A 20869-nucleotide genomic window follows, 5' to 3' on the forward strand; every position below is an offset into this window, starting at 1 on the left:
CCTTCTCCCCCACCTCTGTGGTTCAAGGATGAACCGTCTGGGAGGTCCTGACTTTAGTTTCTATCCTATCAATATGGCCGCCAGAGCCTGTCATCAGGATGAAACAAAAAGCCCAGACCAGTCAGGGTTAGAGCGATTAGATGACTGTTGGACAGTTCCCCTCCTCCCCACGCATGAAGCTATTATGCTGGTGGGATCAGTGGCTTTTTTTTTACTGTCACCTGGGAGCGATATGATGAACTGTTAGGGTGTGTCTCTGTGTTACCTGAGACAAGTAAAGCTATTTATAGGATGTGGGTGCAGGTGGAGACACGTGCATGTGCGTGCATATGCCCAACGTCAGGTAGATGAGTTCTTCATACACATGTGAGTATGTTTATACGTATAAAAAGTAAAAATAGACAGTTTTACACTGTTATACTGGACAGGAAATATGACTCCTTATGTAATATCTCGAAATCTGTATCACAGTATTTGTCCCATTCTGTGTCAATAAATGCCTAAACTCAGAGGAAAACCTGAGAGTTAAACAAAGGGCAGAGGTTTCAGTCAGATGGCCACCTGATATATCCTTGCAGGGGAAATGAAGACTATTTCAGCATTGAGTTTCTTAGACAAAGAGCATGTGAGCGAAAAGATACGCATTTAAGATCTTAGCTTTCAGGCAAGTGGAAGTGTCTCAGTGTTTCATGTATCATATTTAGATTATTTATGGCTGCACCACCTCTAGCTGCGCTTATTGAAGTTCGTTATTTTCACCTTTTAGAAATGTTCACAGGAAAAATTGGATTTCCGTTAAAGGTGGAGTCAAAGCTAAACAGATTATTTTTGATGGATTTTAAATCCACACAAAGCAAAGACTTGGATTCTTTCTGATTAACAAGATGTTATTTACATACAAAAGCATGAGAGCTGCTGCTGAGTCATTCTAGGTGTGATAAAACAGCGATCCATACTGATGAAACAATGTGGAAAGTGAGCCAAGTGCTGCAGATGACAAATCTTCTAATGATGTCTGTATGGGTTTATCCAGCAAAAAAAGAAGAAGAAAAACAAACAAACAAACAAACAAACAATATGTGATCTGCACTCACCTCTCATTGTGCTCCTGGTACACCAGACGTGATTTCTCCAGCAGGTACTTCTCTACGTATGCGCTGGAAATAAACATAAATGCAGCCGCACTAAGTCACAAGAGTAATTTAAGAACAAGCTGCTGTAATTATGATCAGAAATGAACAATGTTTCAATATCACATGGACACTGAATGTGCTTTTTTTTGCCATACTCATCCTAAACAGGGCGTTTTAACAGATTAGCAGACAATAGGAAGAGGTAAGAGGTATAATTATCTGAATTGTGGTTTTTAATAGTTTTTCAAATGAGAATTTACATAATCGCACGTCAATAATGGCTGAATGTTGTTTTTTGTAACTTACATGTTTATATTTATAAATCATAGCACAATATTAAGAGATATATAAAGTTAATAATAATAATATACATAAATTGTAGGCATTATTCTGCTATTATATCTGTTATTAAATTATTTCTCAAGTCAGATTCATTTTTATAACACCTTTAAAAACAAAAGCTGTTGACCAAAAGTGACAGACAAAAATAAGAAAACAAAACAAAACAAATTTTTGATTAAAAAAAAAAACAAAAAACGAGTAAAACAACATGAAATGTGTATCTAGTAGAGCTGGAACGATATATTGATTTTTAAGACTGATAACAATATTTGGTGATTCTATTCAATTCAATTCAGTTTTATTTATACAGCGCCAAATTACAACACTCGCCTCAAGGAGCTTTATATTGTAAGGTAGACCCTACAATAATACATACAGAGAAAAAAACCAGAAATCATTTGACCCCCTATGAGCAAGCACTTGGGCGACAGTCGGAAGGAAAAACTCCCTTTTAACAGGAAGAAACCTCCTCCTCAGGCTCAGGGAGGGGCGGGGCCACCTGCCGTGATCGGTTTGGGTGAGAGAAGGAAAACAGGATAAAAAACATGCTGTGGAAGAGAGCCAGAGATTAATAACAAGTAATGATTTGATGCAGAGATGTCTATTAACACATGGTGAGTGAGAAAGGTGATTGAAGAAGAAATGCTCAATGCATCATGGGAATCCCCCAGCAGCCTATGATTCTAAAATCATATAAATGGCCCAATATTTTTTTTTTGTTTTAAACAAAAAGCTTTTAACTAACATTTCATGCATGTAGTAATTTATGACTCTTTATTAACACAATATGACAATAAGCTACTTTCGGCTGCTTCCTTTAAACAGCGAGGACATGTAATCTTGTTTTATTGTCAAAAGTCGTGGATCGCTTGATGCACTGCCCGACTCTGCTCGGATCAGCTCGTTGTTTTGTTTGTGGTGTTCCAAGCACATGTTGCCAACAGCTAAGTTGCAGAGCGCCCTCTGTCTCATAAATGCCGATACACTGGCAAATAATATCGGTCCAGCTCTAGATATGGCTTCTATAGATGTGTTTTATATGTCAGCATGCATCTCTCACCCCCTGACTGTGCCACTCTCCTGATAGTTGACCTGGATGAACTTCCCAAAGCGGCTGGAGTTGTTGTTATGGGCCGTCTTAGCATTCCCAAAGGCCTGAAGAGAAAACAGAAAGGATTACATATCAGCACGCACAGGTACAAGGTGCTGGCAAGCTATGATTAACAGTTTACACCTGTAAGATAAACCAAGTATCAACAGGTTAGGGTTAGCATTCAGATTTCAGTAGATGTTATATCTACCAGCTCTGAAGAAAAGTAAAAAAAATATGTTGAAATATGTTGACATATGAAGGGAAAGCTACCAATCACAGCACTGTAACAGAGGCCATGAGGCACAGGAAGGGGCCTGCAAAAGGGGCACACACACAAATACACAAACACGCAGTTAAAACTCACAGTCAGACACGTCAGTCACGCACTAAACTGCCAAATTCCTCTGAAGGCAAACACTGCAACACTGAAAACAGACACAGTCACTGCTTGTGGGAGTCTGTGGGCATTTCTGCTAACACACACACACACACATAGAGAGAAACTATCATTAGAGACCCCTGGAGGACTCATTCAGGTTCTCATTAGCAGTCTGATGGGCCTCGCTGGGTTGGTTAGTTAGGCAGAGGAGAGGAGAGGCAACAGGAGAGGCAACAAGGAAAGGGAATGCACCACAGAGATACAAACGAAAGGGAGGGACAAGAAAGAAGACAGAGCTCAGACATAAAACAAAACAAAACAAAAAAGACCAAAAGAGTATGAAGAAGGGATGATCATTTGTGAGAGAGGACATGATGAAAAGAGAAAAAAATGGGGAAAACTAAGTGAAAAGAGAAAAAAGAAGGAAACAAGCCCACAGATAAAGATATGGCAGGAAATAAGAAGATTTTTCAGAGAGGATAAAGTGGTAGCAACGGTAAATTTTCCGGCTGATGCAATCAGTATTTTGGAGCGATGATAAATTACTTCATAAAAGCCAGCAGAGTAAAAGGGTGGGGGAGAAGGGGAGCGGGGGAGAACGGTGTGGGCGACGGATAATTGATTGTGGCTTCTGGGTGAATACTACAGCTCAGGAATAACACGGTTAATAAAAAGTAAAACCCTGCTCCAGAATCAGGCTTTGATCTCTGTGATGATTCATTTAAAAACAGAACTTGACACACATTCAGCGAGCCAACCGGGACAAAGCAGCCCGAAGAAAGAAGCAACAAAACAAGGTTTAAGTAAGGTTGATGTCGTTCTTTTTCCAGGCCTTTCACTTTCATACCAAGCAACAGCTTCCCCTGCACATCCATCTTTTAGACCCCTGTTGGTCTTTAATGTGTGCCAGTCTTGCAGTGGTTGACACACAATGGTAACTACCAAAAAAAACTAAAAGGAGGCAAAGGCGGAGAGTGGACTGGCAGTGAGATCTCCTTTGATTTCCCGAAATGTAAATCGAAACTGCAATTCAGAATGATAATGACAGAGCTTTCATCCTCAATCGTTCTGCTGTGGGAAATACTTCCAGTTTAAAGTCTGAAGGGGGAAAATCCACTTCCTGAAATGATTGAAGTGAGCAGCCCTAACAGAAACTGTCACTCACAATCATTAACAAAAAGAAGTGATAAATGCACTGGTACGATGTATGTGAAAAGGACACTTGCCCGTCGCACATCTGTTTGCATGCATGTGCTAAGCCCCACGCAGTTTGTGCGTGTGCTTTCTGTTTATGTTTGAAAGAGATTAATAAGCAGGGCGGCACAGTCTGGATGATTTACTGTTGAACTCTGCTTCATGGTCAACGCCTGCTGCGACCACAGCACAGGAAAACACACGCTATGATTAGTCTGTGCGCGTGTGCGTCTATATGTTCGTGTCTGCATCAGTGTGTGCTCAATGTATGAACGCGAGGAGACGAAGCGAGAAAACAGATGCAAAACAGAGACAGAAAAAAAGGAAAAAACTAAGCTAATCAAGAAGAACCTTAACTTTATTTGGACTATTTATTAATAAATAGTAAATAAAACAGAGACAGTCTTTGTTGCCACGCCATGCCCCGCTATCTTATTTTCTAATTTCCTGTCTTCACTGTACTGTTTCGGACAAAGCCCCCAAGCAAACCGTATTTCCTCAACCGGTAGTCAATTTGAAGTCAGACAGGAAGGGGGTCTGGTAAACATGAACAAACACGGGGGAGGGGACACAACAGTAGTCATATGATATAAAATAAAAGCCCTATTAAGAAATGAAGGGTTTCTATCGGGAAAGAAAGATTAGCAGTACAGTATTAATCATTAGAGTGCTATAAATATAAACAAGGAAACTAGATATTTTGATACTAGTCTGCTTCAAATGAAGCACATTTAAGTCTTGTGCATTTGAGGTAAAATAAGGCACCAGCAACTATTTGTGAACATTTTAATTTAAAGTAAATAAATAATTAAAAATCATTTTAAGTCAATAGCAAAAGAAAGGTGGCAATCCCTGACAAGGAGGAGGCTGGGGTGGATGGATGGACCTAAACAGGAGAAATCTTCATTTTCTTTTTTAGAAACCAACAGCGACTTAAAAACTTCCTGTCATGTTTATACAAATGCAAACTGTGACCTAGTTTTACTCCGAACTGGATTTAAACAACAGTTTCACAGGTATGAGAAAAAAAGAGGCTTCCACTGTCACCTATGAAGGGAAAACAAAAAATGAATAAAGCTGTTAAATTATTAGAGGGATAATATAAGATTTACTCTAAGTGTTTGAAATATTGACTGGTTATATTATGTACTGATGACCTACTTTAGTTAAAAATCCCTCTGTTGTTGCCGGGCAGATAACAAAGACTGATAAGGAAAGATGCTGTGAAAGGAGGGGAATTAGTTTAATGCAACCAGTTGAACAAGCGAGGACTAAAATATCTTAAGTCATACTTTATCACATTGTTTTCTTCGGATGCTGTCAAAATACAAGAAGCATTTATTTGATTGAATATATAAGTCAGTTCATTTCAATATCAAGCACCAAAAATTAGACAGGCTTCTTTGGCGTTATTGGTGCATTTAGCAGTAAATTGCATGTCACAAACATTCGTAAATCAGTTTGCACGCTTGATTTTATTGTTTGCCTCCCTAAAGTTTGCACCTTGAGGAAGGAACTCCCAGAAATACACAGGAACAGGATATGTTGCAAAAGTATTCCCACATCTTACACCTAATTTTTCACTGTGCTCTCTGTAAATAACAACAATACCTTTTTTTAAGGTTTGTGCCGGTGCAATATGTTAGTAAATCTGGCCTCAAATTTGAATTTGAATTGAAAATCCAAAGTGACTCAACATAATCTGAATTAACCCCAGCCTTCAGTGCATAGCCTGTGGGACCATATGGAGTACAGAAATAAACAACTTAAATGTGTTAAAAGCAGCTCACCACAGCGTCCACTTATACAAATGAAAGATACACTGCTTCCCGGCAATATGTCACATTTTATGCCGAAGCAAATGTGCTGAGCCCAAGGCTTAATCCAGCTATAACACTGTGTGCGTGTGTGTAGGTTTAAGTCCAAGCGTCATTCTAACAATATGTTAATGAATGCATATGTGCTGTGGTAGCCCTGGCGGGTCCTTCCATGCTGTCACATTACGTTAGGAGCCACTTGTTTTCTCCACTCCTGCAGAAAGCCCGTGCTCTACAAGCACTGAGGAAGCAAGCAGTGGTTCTCCTATTTTGGGATGAAATTTTGCATTTTATATGTTGAAGTGGAGTGGGGGCGAGATGGGAGCTAGGATGGTAATTAGCATGTCAAGCCTTTCCTCAAAGCGATGGCTAAAATTGGTTTGGATACCAATTCTAATAACATGCTTTCTCCCTCTCTGTTACTTTCTTTCCCTTGTTTCCCAGCAGAGCCACAGTATTTCCTCGTACACTTTCAAAAATCATTAGGTGACCTAGTTTATGAAAAACAAGTGGAGACGTGCCAAAACCACTGCTGGGCTAGCTTCCATTAGATAGCTTTCTGTGTTTCAGGGAGCAGTGAGTGCTTCAAATGACTGAAAATGGTTTCAATTCCCCAAGTTTTTAGTTTTAAGAGAGAAAAGTTTTCATGAATGAGTCAATTATGAATAATGAACCAATGGAACGAAATCCCTGTTTTCCTTGTTATTAGTAACAATCATTACTTTTTGTTTAATTGGATCTTCTTTAAGCATGCTACTAGCCTATATTTGTACAAGTTCTTTATCTACTTTCTAGGCCAACCACAATGATGAACATAAGACATTTCTTCATATTGATTTAATAAAACATGGAGGCTTTTTTTCTTGTGCCAAATATGTTCCCTCTAAAGGTTAAAATGCTAATAACATTAGCATGACGAAGAGATGTAGTCCGTTAGTTTTGGTGGGTTGTTAGCTCTGTTGTACTAAATTGAAACAATGAACACTGATGAATTAAGCATGAGTCGCAATGAGTCTAAGTCATCGGGCAAATTCACTACAAACAAAGTGATGCACAGATAAAATGATGCCAGCGCTATTTAACTTGGTGTCCATCTCATCCCCTCCATCCTTACACTGTTGATTTTCTGTATGACGTGTGGTTTAACAACATCTGGAGCAGCAGAAATACCCCGAAAACAGTTTTTCAGGATGACTTCATGCTGTGTGGATTCCTCCAGAAGGCTACTCATAAGCCCAGAGGAGTTTCTTTTTTTTCCCCCCTCCGCGGTAAGTGCCCCTCACTCACAGCTGAGATGACATCACATTGCATTCCTCTGCAAGCAGGTGCAGCTCGATTTTACATGGCAGGCTGGGAAAAACAGCATATCTGTGCAAGTGTGTGTGTGTGTGTGTGTGTGTGAGGATTTGTGTCTGTGGTTGGGGATAGCTTCAATGCAGCCCTTATTCTAGCTGTGCAGACGAGGTTGTAACGCACGCACATGCAGCCGACCAGGTGGTTGTGGCAGTGTCAAATGACAGCATTGTGCAAGTGTGTGTATGTGTATGCAAATGTGCGTTTTTATTCATCTCTGGATGTTCCTGCTGATCAATGCACTGCTTGTAAACAGGAGGGGAAAATGAGATACGGGAAACAGTTTCATGTATATTGCAAAAAAGCTTGTATGTCGCGTTATATATAGATGTGATGTTTGGTGTATGACAGTTTTGTCCTCATACAAGAAAAAAATAGCACGATGGTTAAATTTTTTTAAATTACAGCGTCGTTGTTACGCTCAATATGTGCAAACATAAACACAGGCAGAGCTTAAAATCTCCTTAAGTCTTTAACCACATCTAGTATAAACACACACACACAGAGACGCACTAAATTCACTTCAAGAAACAGATGACAACATTTAACCCAGACTGCTTGGATCAAATGTAAATAAACCGTTTATCTCTAAAACATCAAAGACTCTAAATTACATAATAAAGTTAAGCAATAAGATCTTTGCTTCATCTGCATCTCATCTTCTCTTTTTAACTTTCCTCTGTCCTCTGAATCCACTCCCCCAATCCTTGTGCACTCCTCAACTCTTTTTCTGTCCTTTCCTCTGGACACATGGGATGAGCTCTCCTTTTCTGGGAAAAAGAAAGGTTGGGAGTGAAAAAGAGGTGAGGATGGAAGAAGGAGGACTGCGGTTATGTAATCACACAAGGTAGGCCTTTGTGTGATTACACACAAAGGTCACACAGCAAAGAAGGGGCCACCGCATAACAGCAAGCATGAGGAGAAAGGACATGGGGTGGTTTAGGTAAAGGAGAAGCCAATCTTATTATAATGATCATAGCACATGTATGTACCCGAACTCCTCTAAGATGCCTTGATCAATCTGGATGAAAGTTACTAAAGAAACTGCCTAGGGTAACAGATGTTGATGATTATCAACATATGTTTAGCTTTTGGGAATTAATTTGTAAACATATGAGTGTAATAAAATTATATACATTATGTGGAATAGCTGATCTCAAAACATGTGGTGACATGTACGTTCCCACGTGTTTGCAAACTCTCCTCGCATTTATCGTACATGGATTGAATTCTTGAGCTTGCACATTACCTTTTTTCAACATATCTTTCTCACGAAAACACACGACAGTCACAAAGTATGATTCTATATACCGGATTTACAATACTTCAGATACATGTTTGTGTTTTAACACACAAGTAAAGCGAAAAAGCAATAAAATATGGGCTCTTAGCAAATATATAGACATACATGCACACACTCAACCCTCTTGTCTGTAGAATATAATAAGAGTGAGTGCACTAGCTTAATAAACACCAGATAAGAATTTTTACTGCTAAAATGAACCACAAAATAATGTTAGCTGATTATATTAATATTAATATCAGCTAGCTAGGACAACAGTTACTAACCGATAGCTAGCTCGGACAAACCATTAATACAATTAGTATGTGTATATATATATATATATATCTTATTAAATTAGCTAGCTTTTCTGTGCATTTCCACCCATCTTGTTATTTCATAAGCAATACAGCATTAATGCTGTCAGCAGGGATGTTCCTGCATACAAAACGTTTCGACACCCACCACAAAGATTGGGACTTCCTCTAAAGAAAAATCGACAGAAGTGAGATAAAGTTTTATTTTTGTAACAATTTATATGTTCTGTTTATTTCTTCTTCTTTTTTTAAAAGTGTGGTTTCATTTACTCAAACAGAAAACTCATTGGTTTGTTTATTAAATGGCTGCAACAGAGGTCTGTGCAATTCCTGTTATGTAGGGTAACATCAACTGTGCCAGCTGCCCTTAGTTAGCACCCTAAGGCGCATTTCGAGCTCAGAAAGGCCCGTGTAAGTCGCTGTTACATTGCATTCTTCCTCGCTGCCTTTTTCACCAATGTTCATCCAGAGTCGTCCCGTGTGTAATAATTCTTGTCAGTCCTACTCCAACGCTTAGAAATAAAATTTGAGCTTGCTATTTTAAGCTAGCCATTATATAATCAAGATTATATAATGCTGCTAAAACAACTGTGTGGAATTAGCATTAGTGTTTCCTACAGTATATAGTGAATTTTTGAAATATAGTTTTAAAAAAAAAAAAACAGCTTTCACTATGTTATGTCTTGGGGTTTTTTTTCCTCTCTCTGAGTGAGTTACAAATCTGCTTGCACAGAATACAAACAGGGGATCAGCTCTACAAGCCAAAAAATGACCCCCTACCTCTTCTAATCACTAGTAATCACTTTTCCTTGACCTTTAAGGAAAACATGATTAGGTTATGGAAGGGTGTGAAGAAGACTTAGGAAAAGAGAAGTACAGCACGTGTGCGTGCCATGTTTTAACCACAATGTTCAAAGTTTGGGCTCCAAAACACACACCTTACTTTACTGTAAGGTGTGGTTACGGTTTGGTTTCATGTAGGTCACATGCTGTGAGCACTAAGCTGCCACACTTGTTTTTCCAGGTTAATTCACTCAGTCAGGAACATTCCTAAGCAAACATCACCCCAAGGCTCATTTTTTTCTAACTGCATTCTTAAATTTGGACACCGATTACTATGCAAACAGTCAGGTCAGATCCACTGTACCACATGCTCTGGTTTTACCTTTCGGCTTCATCGCTACCCTCCACGGGGCTGTATTTAAGGGCTAATAATGCTCTGATATTAGGTGACACACTCTGAAATGGTTTCTTTCATGTGGTGAGCATGAGCCGTTAACGTCATGGCTTAATGGCTGGTGCTTGACATGAAAAACCTTACTGAATAACAACGTCCTCCAGTTGATAAAATGCCCAGAATCTATTGCCCAATTTGACCACAAGAAGAATTAAAACCAGGGAAACAAGTTGACATTGGCCTGCTGATTCACAAACGTGTCTAACAGCTGTGAAAGATAAAAGGCTTATTCTCAATATATATAGTTGCACTTGTGTGGATTCCACTACAGAACATTATTTAACACAAGAAACACCACAAGTGCGCAACAACATTAATCCAAAAGATGCAGCAGAGTGTTTCTGCTCATATCTGGCACACTCCACGCTTGCATTAGTCATCTGCAGCTCTGTGCCTGTGCCAAGATCATCATGTTAAAAGGAGCCCATTATTTCATTCACACGTACACGTATAAACACAGTTGTGTATTTATGAAGCCCGTTCACTGACTCATATTCACTTCCTGGAGGCTTATACTACTACTAACTCAACACTTAGCCTAACCTTAAAACAGACACTTGTGTTTAATGATTTAACCTATAAGAACTTGGTCTTTCTACCCATATTGTAATTTTCTTTTCACACAACAACATGAGTAACACCTTAGAGTATATCAGCATATCCAGGCTTTCTTTACATTAGCTGGTTTGACAGTCAGAGATAACAAGTATCATGATGGTGGCCATCAGCTTTCTTTGTTACCCAGGCTTCCTGTTCCAGGCTCTGTGTGCACTCACATAAAAATGATGATGAAATGATGAAACTTGATCAGCTGAGCACTGCCTACTCCAATCATTCACACATGAATGAGTGTTAAAGCTCTAAAGAACGCAACAAATAAAGTTGTAACCAGGAACTCTGGTGCAGCAAATAAGATAGGACAGTCATGTGACTGAAAATGGGCATGTGAATTCACGAGTGTTTATTTTAACACTAACATTCGTGTTCATTATGCTCTTGATGCTGCTGTTTACTTCTACTGCGATAGCTGCACACTGGAACTTCTTGGTGATAGATAGCCTTTAAATATAATAATAAATAAAATAAAGATCAAACATTAAATTTACACACATAGATAAGCTTTCACTATTCACCCGTCAACATTCGATAATTTAACCTGATACTGGAAGAAGAGAAAACTGAGAGCATCAAACTTTTAGTCTGTATGAAGTGGTTTGTATACTTAATCACTTTCCTTTCGAGATGGAGCAATTATCTATGTGTATTTCCATTCCTGCATGGTAATACTAACATAACAAAGACGAATTGGCAACATATATATAATATCTTTTTTTATGATGTAATTACTGACTTCACAGCAGTTTCCACACTTAACAAAGCCATCAACTGGATCCTTTGAAATTCCTATCTGGCCCTTGGGGCACATGTTTGACACAACTGGCCTCACCTTTTCCTATCATCACAATAAGGCTGATGGTAGGGAGAAAGCTAATGCTAGCTAAGTGACTCCTTTTAATTATAACAGCACAGGGCTCTGCTGCAATGGTCAGTGACTCAGCATGTACTGAAATAACATGAATGACATTCAACACAAAGCAAAATCAGTGTATGTGATGACAGCGTTTGGGCTCATCATGTCTTTATTTTTGAACTCATGTATATTTGGTGTTCAGGTTTTACAAAAAAAACCAACCTAAAAACACAACACGGCTGAGTGAAGGGGTTGCCGTTAGCTTGGACTACCAGTAATTGCAGCATGACAAGGCTGAGAAAACTGTCAAACTAAAAAGAAATATCAGAACTTTGGATTCATCATCTGGACACAGTGTTTAAGTGTTTCAACACTCATCAAAGTGGCTTGTTTAGCCTCAGCTGACTGCACGTTTCTCCAGCCTTATAAACAGTACAGCTGTAAAACAGCCAAAACCAGCACCAAAGCCTAACAATTAGCCACAAGTTCAGTTTCATGATTGTTGTACATTTTTTGTGTGTTCACAAACGTTTTGGTGCGTGTCTCATGTGTGTCCATCCTTCAGAAAATAGTGCCTGAGCGCATCTGGTGCTGTCACATGGGCAGAAAAATACACGTCCCACGCAGCCAAACACATGTGAACACGTGTTAAAAAGAGATCCAGAGCACACTGAGAAGAAGAAATATCACATCTTTGTCACAGGTTGTCTCACATGCATACACACACATTCTCTCTCTCCATAAATGGCTGCTGTCGTTGTGTGCCGGCAACACATCTGGATCCTATTGGCCCCAGGAAGGGCTGAACACTCAATAAAAGCCTCCTTCCACTGCAGAGGACTGTCAACAGGCCGTCCACCACTGTCGGCGAGGAGGAGGACAGAGAGAGGGACAGAAAAAGAGGGAGGCTAAGGGGAAGAGGAGGACAGGAATAAAGAAAATGGACAGAGACACAGGCAGCAGGAAACGTAGAAGAAGTAGCAGAAGGGTGATTATAAAGACAGGGAAAAAACAGCTCAAACTGCATTGCCATTTTTATGATTTAGTACCTTAACCTTTCATCACAGTAATACCATGTTTTATTGGATATATTCAATTTCTAATTTATTTTATTTAAAGAGTGCCAAATCACATTTGCGTCAATGTGCTTTATACAGTACGGTAAAAACCCTGCAATAATAATTATATAATAGAGAGAAAATCCCAACAGAAACCCACTATGAGCAAGCACTTGGCAACAGTGGGAGGAAAAAACTCCCTTTTAACAGGAAGCTATGATGGGTAGTCGTCTAATTATAGAACTAAAATAACAAAAACTGTGTAGATTGTTCACCTTCAGAGTAAAAGTTCTCAACCTCACAGCGCAAACCAGCAGGTTTCAAAAGGCGCGACTTTTAGTTTGAAGTTTAGTTTAGTTTTTCGTTAAGTTTTTCTTGCTCACAAAGTAGGAAAAATGCATAAATACTGCTGTATGTGAACGTGCAGAGACAGGGAGAGAGAGGCATGCAGGTCTGTATTTAACGCCTCCTGAAATATTTATTACTAAACCTATTCTGAAGAACCGACTTGAGCAGTGTTTGCTTGTGTGTACTGCATACCTATTGTTTTTCTGCAGATAAAAACAGACACCTTTCAAGAAACGTGAAGGTGCCCAATCAACCCCAAACCCCCTTCAGTTGGATCCAGCGCTCTAACACACCACAGCTTCTCAGGCAAACCCTGTGAATATGTGGGAGTGCGCTCGGAGCTGGCGGCGATCCTGTAACGCAGCGCGGTGTGAATGACATAAAATGTAACTCAGCATGCGAGGTGGTGTGGGAAAATCCCACGACTGAGCGTGTTGAAGTGTTAATCCCCCGAGAGCTGGACCTCTGCATGCTGCAGTGTGCAACTGTGTGTGTGTGTGTGTGTGTGTGTGTGTGTGTGTGTGTGTGTGTGTGTGTGTGTGTGTGTGTGTGTGTGTGTGTGTGTGTGTGTGTGTGCGTGCGCTGCAGTGACAGATGATTAATTTGGGGATTTGACTGGGAGGAGTGTGTGTAGCCTGAAGTGCATTTATATTTGGATGTTGCAATGCAGTCTGTTTATGCATTTGTGAGACAAAAGTTTCCACCTAGCCCATGAATGGTGTAAAGAGCAACATATTTCTTCTGTGAAGAGTTTACAGTAATATTGCTAAGAAAATGGGTTACTATAACAGTTACTACCGACCGCACAGATAACTTTATAAACAATTTTTGAAGAAAATAAACAACCAATTTATTGCCTATTATTAAGTTATGAAGCAGCATTTCAGCATGCGTTTGGCTCAGTGGCTAAAATCACACTTAAAAGGTTAAACCTCTAATGGTCTAATAGTAATTCACACACTTATGAAAGTGGAAGCCTCCGTCTCTGCAACTTTTTGGAAAAATGTGACAAAATCAGACATTATGATGATATTTTAAAAAAAGGACGGACAAGTATTTTTAATCTCTGACGCTACTATTTTCGCCCTGTATTCTTTGACAATAAAGACAGAAAGGAAAAAGGACACACAGCCTTACTCTGATCACATGACATTTGTCTAAAAACACTGTGGTAAATTCAGTAATCACATTAAAGTTATAAATCAAACCGTTATGCTGTTACTTGAGCTACACGACTTCTTTTATAACCTGCCAGATGAAAATGTGAGTACAGTTGCGCAACAGGTGCATAACTTTAATTCAAGCAGGAGGAAGAAAAAAGTTGGCAGAGTGATCTGCTTTCGAGGAGTGACCATATACACATCATTTCTAACTAGCAAAAACCCGCCCTGCAGGCAGTTTTTGCCAAGCCAGAGGTTCTTGCTCGCTTCATTCATGTAAGAAAGCATGTTAAGGTTAACATATCATGTTAATTATTTTATGTTCATTATAATACTAAATATAGTAAGATGGCAAAAACGGCTGTTCATAAACATCAGACAAATGAATAATAAAACCAAATGTATTCTTCTTTCTTTGCAAGCTACATATTCATGGTTACATATTCAAAGTTATCAGTTACAAGCACTGTTAGCATCACTGTCTGATGAACGCTTATTTACAGCTATGCATGAAAAAACTTTCCAATGATCCAAAAGTGCCACTACACTAAAAATATCCATCCATCCGCTTCCACTTATCCTTTTCAGGGTCGCGGGGGGCGCTGGAGCCTATCCCAGCCGTCATAGGGCAAGAGGCGGGGTACACCCTGAACAGGTCGCCAGTCTGTCGCAGGGCCAACACACAGAGACAGACAACCATTCTCTCTCACATTCACTCCCACATTCATACCTATGGGCAATTTAGATTAATCAATTAACCTATCCCCACTAACTGCATGTCCTTCGACTGTGGGAGGAAGCCGGAGTACTGGAGGAGAACCCACGCAAACACGGAGAGAAGATGCAAACTCCGGACTGATGGTGGAATTCTTGCTGTGTGGCAACAGTGCTAACCACCGTGCTGCCCCACTAAAAATAGTTTAAATATATTTATACACAAAATACATATTGTAAACTACTATACTTGTAAAGATGAGGGAACATACAAACATATGCTATGATCATTATACTGAGATTTATTGCAGGGAAAAATCAGGAACTTGACTATAAAGAGACGACAATTCTTAATCTGGAAACAACAACAATCCACCGCTGTGAACACTTCCTAACAGCTCTACAAGCACCTGAAGCAACGTGCTAACCTCTTTCATACACCTACAGATCCAGAGTGATATTCACGCAGAGCGTTTGCTGACATCGACCCAGCAGCTAAACCTTGATTTTCACCAGGTAACATAAGCATGAACATGCTTGCAGGATTGTACATTTCTGCTACGCTGTGAGCTTCATGGTAAACAGCCAACTAAGAATAAACAGCTTTGTTATCTCCTCCTTAGGACGATGATTTGCGCAAATACGTTTTAAATCACTTTCAGCGCTTGAAAGTAAAGAGTAAACTTTTCTGGTATTTCTGTAGCTTTCATACAGTTTGTAATTCCTAATAAAGAACGCAGCGGTGCTCAAGTAGTAATCAGTATCAGCTGAGACAGTGGAAAAGGTGTCAGCAGACAAAAAGACAGATCTGTGCATCTGTTCTTACACGGCCGCTCTGGAAAAACATTTTCTTTCCAAACATCAGACTTGAAGCTGCGCAGCTTGAAATATTCAAGTGAAACCTTTCTGGACATGAACTCACTCTTCAAAAACACAGCTCCTTATTTATGACATAAACACAAAAAGATTTATAAGTACAGTATTCTGGCGAACAGGTCCACTTTCCACACTCTCCAAAAACACAAATAAATAACGTCGGCTGTAACTGAGAGTTACCTCACTGTTCATAACTGAGCGATAGTAACTCGGTCTTTGTGCACTCATGGATAGAGTATTGTGTTACCGGAGCGCCGGGGGTAAAGAAAGAGTCGGGAAGCTAAATTAGTGCCCTACATGAACTGTGGATTTGGCAAACTAATTCAATAAAGGAGTGCAGCATTTCCTGTCTTATCTGTGCCTGTCGGGGGGAAGGAAATTTTTGGAGGGAGATGAAGCCACCTAAATTAAGACAATCTTGCCTTCCTGCGAGGCTGCACTATTTCCTCTTTGTCTTCCTGAAATTAAGAAACTGATACCTCTTCTAGCTTAACATGACAGTCTAATATTAGCCCTACGTCTTTCTTTTTCTCCCTTCCTTTCAGGCTTTTCTTCTACTTCCATCTCCCCCATCTGAAAGCTTCATTGCCTTGTTCCTCTTTCTCCTCCCCTCTCTAGCTAAGCTCTCTCTGAGCCCAAGTGCTTCAGACGGTGTTTCACTCGGCAGCAGAAGAAACCTGAGCTATTTTTACACCGATCCCGCAAAAATTTAGTGCCAGTGTGAACAGGAGCCCTGGAACGCTCACCGCATGTAAACCCAAAACCAAAATACATGCGTACAGTGAGCTATACAGTGACACAAGCATACATAAAGACAGTGGGTAAACCCACAGATGCTCAGCCCCTCTCGCCATGCTCGCTATCAAACGTGTCATGACGGTGCAGTGATAGCAGTGTCGCAGCTTTGTTTCATTGAACATAGTAAGTAAACATGAATGTGATGAGGTGGGTGGCACAGAAGAGCCACAACAGTGTTTGACTAGTGTGGGGACATTATTTGTGAGAGAAAGCGAGCTTGAACAAGGCAGTCACACATTTCTTCACGTCGTTTGTTTACAAGGTGAACAAACAAACTGCTGCTGAGGGGATAAGAGTTTTGCCACCCACTTTGCCACCCGGAGGAATCTCTTCCACTGCACGCCTTTGCCTCTGAGGACCATGGAGACGGTCTTTAGGAAGAGTCAAATCTGTCGCCATTACCAGCCTCTGGGGCACTTGGGAGCCATGCTAACTTGAAAACGATCCTCTCGCTCTACATTATTTAAGCGCGAGATCCTCTCATCTCCCTCCTCCTCCTCCTCCCTTCCTTGACTCTCCTCTTTCTCTATTGTCCTCCCCCTTTCCTTTTTTTATCTCCGTCGTTCCACTGTGTGCCTTCGGTGGTGCTGTAGCAGAGTGGGTGGGATAGAGAGAAGATGAAGGCAGAGAGGCAGGGTGCTGCAGCAGAGTGCTTTCATCCACTCTCTGCAGGGCTGTTGCATCAAGGAGAAGTCACACCAAGTGGATGCAGTGATACACCAGAGCCAGGGCACCATAACTGTACGCTACATGCATTTTTAACCTGTCATCGTAACTGCTGGAACGTGTTACTCACAGGCAGACATATTACATATTTCAGTAGCTATAATATGAGTCACATGACATGAACCAGGGAGATGCTGCAGTTATTTCTATTCATTCAGCCAATCTGTTTCCTGCTAATCATACTGAGAGTAAGAGCACAAGCATGCAGACGTTTTTCCACAATACATACTGTCCCCCTTAAAACACACTACAGTTTGTGTTGTCACGTGACTCTGCCCCGTCCATTCTGCCACATGGAAACATCGTATAGGAAAAGTCAAACACTGAGCTGATTGCACAACTCGTGCAGTTCGGACAACATAAAAATGCCGTGTACGTTGTTTGAACGCACTTTTACACAGGCAACATCAAACAAAAAGTCCAAAATGTCCAGCTCTCTTAAGGTCCCACCACAGCATTTCCTCGACTGGGACTTTGATTGGGCCATTGCAGAATCTTGATTCTTTTCTTTCTTATATATCCTGTTATAGATGTGCTGCTGTCTCAGTGTCCTGTCGTGCGACTCTGTTTTGGCAGACTTCAGCTATTAGACAAATAGTCTCACATCTGACTCTTTGGTGTGTACAGAGAAGCTGACATGGCTGATTTATGCCCTGTTGGTGCAAAACAAACCCAAATCATCATCCCTCCACCACCGTGCTTGACTGTTGGTATGCGCTTTACTTGTTTTTTTTGCCAGAAGCAGAAAAATGATATGCCAAGATGATAATATTTGATATACCTGAGACCTGTGGAGCCAGACATGACAGCTAATTTTTTCAGCTTTTTCAACATTACATGGTTTGACCTGGGAGAATTTGCTGGGACATCCACTCCTGGGAAGATTACACGAGTGAAGGTTTCAGATCAGCAAACTGCCAAAACATCTGCGTTTATAGAGGTGATAGTTGGAACTGGAGATCATTTATCTGAATTTCAGGGGTTGGGCCACACCTTATGCATTCCCCTTCAAATCCTATGCCTCCAGTATATATGCCTTCCTGCACTACAGGATGTTTGTTTTCATTTTCATACCCCACCCTGCCTCCCCCATTCTCAGTTCTCAGACCTCTCATTAATACCTGGGGATCTGCCTGGCTCGCCAGCAGTCCTCACTGAGGCTTACCCTAAATCCCACTCTCAGTCCTACATCTACACTTATTCCATATACCTTTCTCTTTCAATAAATGTCTAATCTAATTCTGCTTGTGGTCCCTGCTTGGAAATTATTGCTGTAAAAAAACAAAACAAAACAAAAAAACAGCAACCCAAATGTAAAAGCTGCATCTGAACAACAATAATAATAAGATCTGAAGGACGAAGATCACAGATAACTGGTTAATAAATCCATGTATGAGACATTTGAAGGGGAACATCTCATACTTTCTAAATAAAATGTGGTTGTTTAGGATGTGGTTAAAAAAAAACAAACAAGTGAAACCCTAAATAATTTACTGGTGAATCTCAAGCTCATTGTATATGTACAAAGACAATAGAGGCTATCCTATTCTATTCTATTTTATTTGAATAAAGAGAATCTTAAAATAAAGTTGACACAGATTTATGAATAAAATATAATTAGCAGAAACCAAACTGAACACTGCAGACTGAGCAAATTGTCAGAAAATAAAGCAGCTCTGATTCCTTGAATAAAACGGCAGTTTTTAGGTGTATTTAGCACTGGGCACCTTGCTATTTCATCACAGGTTATGGCAGCAGCATCAGTCAACTATGGTCTATTAGATTAAATTAAATATTAAAAATAAATGAAACTTTAATGATGCCCGTGGGGAAAATCAGGTCATTGCACCAGCCGTGAAAAGGATATAGATCAGAGCAGAACAGACAGGCACCACTGAGCAAATACATCAAAGAATTACAACTGGAAAAAGCTTGAAATAGGGCGTATTAGGTTTCGATTTAATATCATAAGCTTTGATTTATATCATTATTATAACTGAAACTGAATGTTATGATTGTTTTCACAATGCTGCGTCTTCTTTGGATTTTATAAAGTTAAAGAAAATCATTAGATTAAACTCTATGTTATGTTGTGCAGCACAAGTGTAAAGGGAAGGCTTGTAGACACAAATATACTGTAGTTTGCCAAATGTCATCAGTGCTGCCTCATTCATACCAAGCAGTAAATACTGCACTGAAACAATACAATACAAACGCAAGCAGGCATGTGCACCATGCACCGACAAACCAAACCAAAGCATCACCTGTCAGCCTCAGTCTGAAAACAAGTTCAAACCTCCACCGGCCACTCCCGGTCTTTTCACGCACCCACCCAGTCCACACACACTCAGCAGAAGGACTCTCAATGGTACAGCTGTACCATTCATCCCTTCATTCATTCATTTATCCACAGCGGCCTACTGGGCTTTGAATGGCTAGACCAAGCATGACTGTACTTCACTTGAAGTATTGGGGTGTCTGGTTTGTTTCAGTGGATTTCAACATCAAAACCTGTTGAAACCTGACAGGTGAGCGTCATGTTCATGTGCTTGTTGTGTAAATCCCTGTTTTGTGACAGCGTACAAAGACAGTGATTAGGACTGCTACTGTCTGAAACTTTCACAATCACCCACACTTACAAACACAGACAAAAACAAGGCAGTGTGTGTTCTCCACAGACCATTAGTGATGACTTCATGCCGATCTGATAACACCACTATTACCCAGCTTGCACAGCAGCTGAACTAAAATCCATCAAACTGAGAGTTAAAATGAAAGCAGACTGATGCCAGTGTCGCTTTCACGGTCAACTCTTTTCAACACAATACTTAAAACTCCAGCAGCTCCTCCCTGCACCCAGACTAGATACGAACACGCCACCATTTTCTGGCTGAGAGCCATGGCCTCAGACTTGGAGGTGCTAATCCTCATCTTAACCGGGTCACACCAGTGCGAGCTGGACGTCACGGCCTGATGAAGTCAGCAGGACCACATCATTCGCAAAAAGCTGAGACAAGGGTTAGGGTTATGTTTATGCAATTTGCTGTGCCTGAAATTCAGTCTAATAAACAGAATTAGTGGGGAAAAAAGCAGCCATGGTGGAGTCCAACTTCCACAGGAATGGGGCTGACTTACTGCCGGCAATGCAAACCAAGCTCTCACTGCAGTCATACAGAAACTGGATTGCCCAAAACAACAGACAAACAACAATAATATCCAAAGTCCAGGCCAAGAGGAATCCTGATTGCTGCCTGGATCACATCATCTGCCTCCTTTCAATGTGGAAGAACAGCAGCTCTACTTTAAACACCTCCTAAATGACTGAACCTTTTTTCTATAAATGAGTTCTGACACTGTTCAGATGAAGCTTTTATTATTTGTGTATATCTGCATTCAAAACGGGCTTTTTTGACATGCAACATTACAAACGCTAGCAGAAAGACATCCTAAGGGCAGGTTTTGCAAACTCTACCACGATGGAACCATCAGGTGACTGTTATATGTAATGTGCATATAAATGTACAAACATTACGGTACAAATGATGCATTTAATGATGCAGTTTCTTCAAAC

General features: G+C 40.3%; 1 protein-coding gene across 13 annotated transcripts in view; it reads right to left on the minus strand.

Annotated features, from left to right (window-relative positions):
• The window catches only part of LOC113026413 (unconventional myosin-IXAb-like), a 153062-nt gene that overhangs the window by 75330 nt on the left and 56863 nt on the right, over nucleotides 1-20869 (minus strand). For all 13 annotated transcript variants that reach the window (XM_026175180.2, XM_026175186.2, XM_026175185.2 and 10 more), the window contains exons 3-4: nucleotides 2536-2630; nucleotides 1095-1157 (exon numbers count right to left, since the gene is read on the minus strand). In XM_026175180.2, the coding sequence (XP_026030965.1) occupies nucleotides 1095-1157; nucleotides 2536-2630 (158 nt within the window). The remainder of the gene's footprint in view (nucleotides 1-1094; nucleotides 1158-2535; nucleotides 2631-20869) is intronic.

Source organism: Astatotilapia calliptera, chromosome 7 (genome assembly GCF_964374335.1).
Source record: "Astatotilapia calliptera chromosome 7, fAstCal68.1, whole genome shotgun sequence".
NCBI classification, from domain to species: Eukaryota; Metazoa; Chordata; class Actinopteri; order Cichliformes; family Cichlidae; genus Astatotilapia; species Astatotilapia calliptera.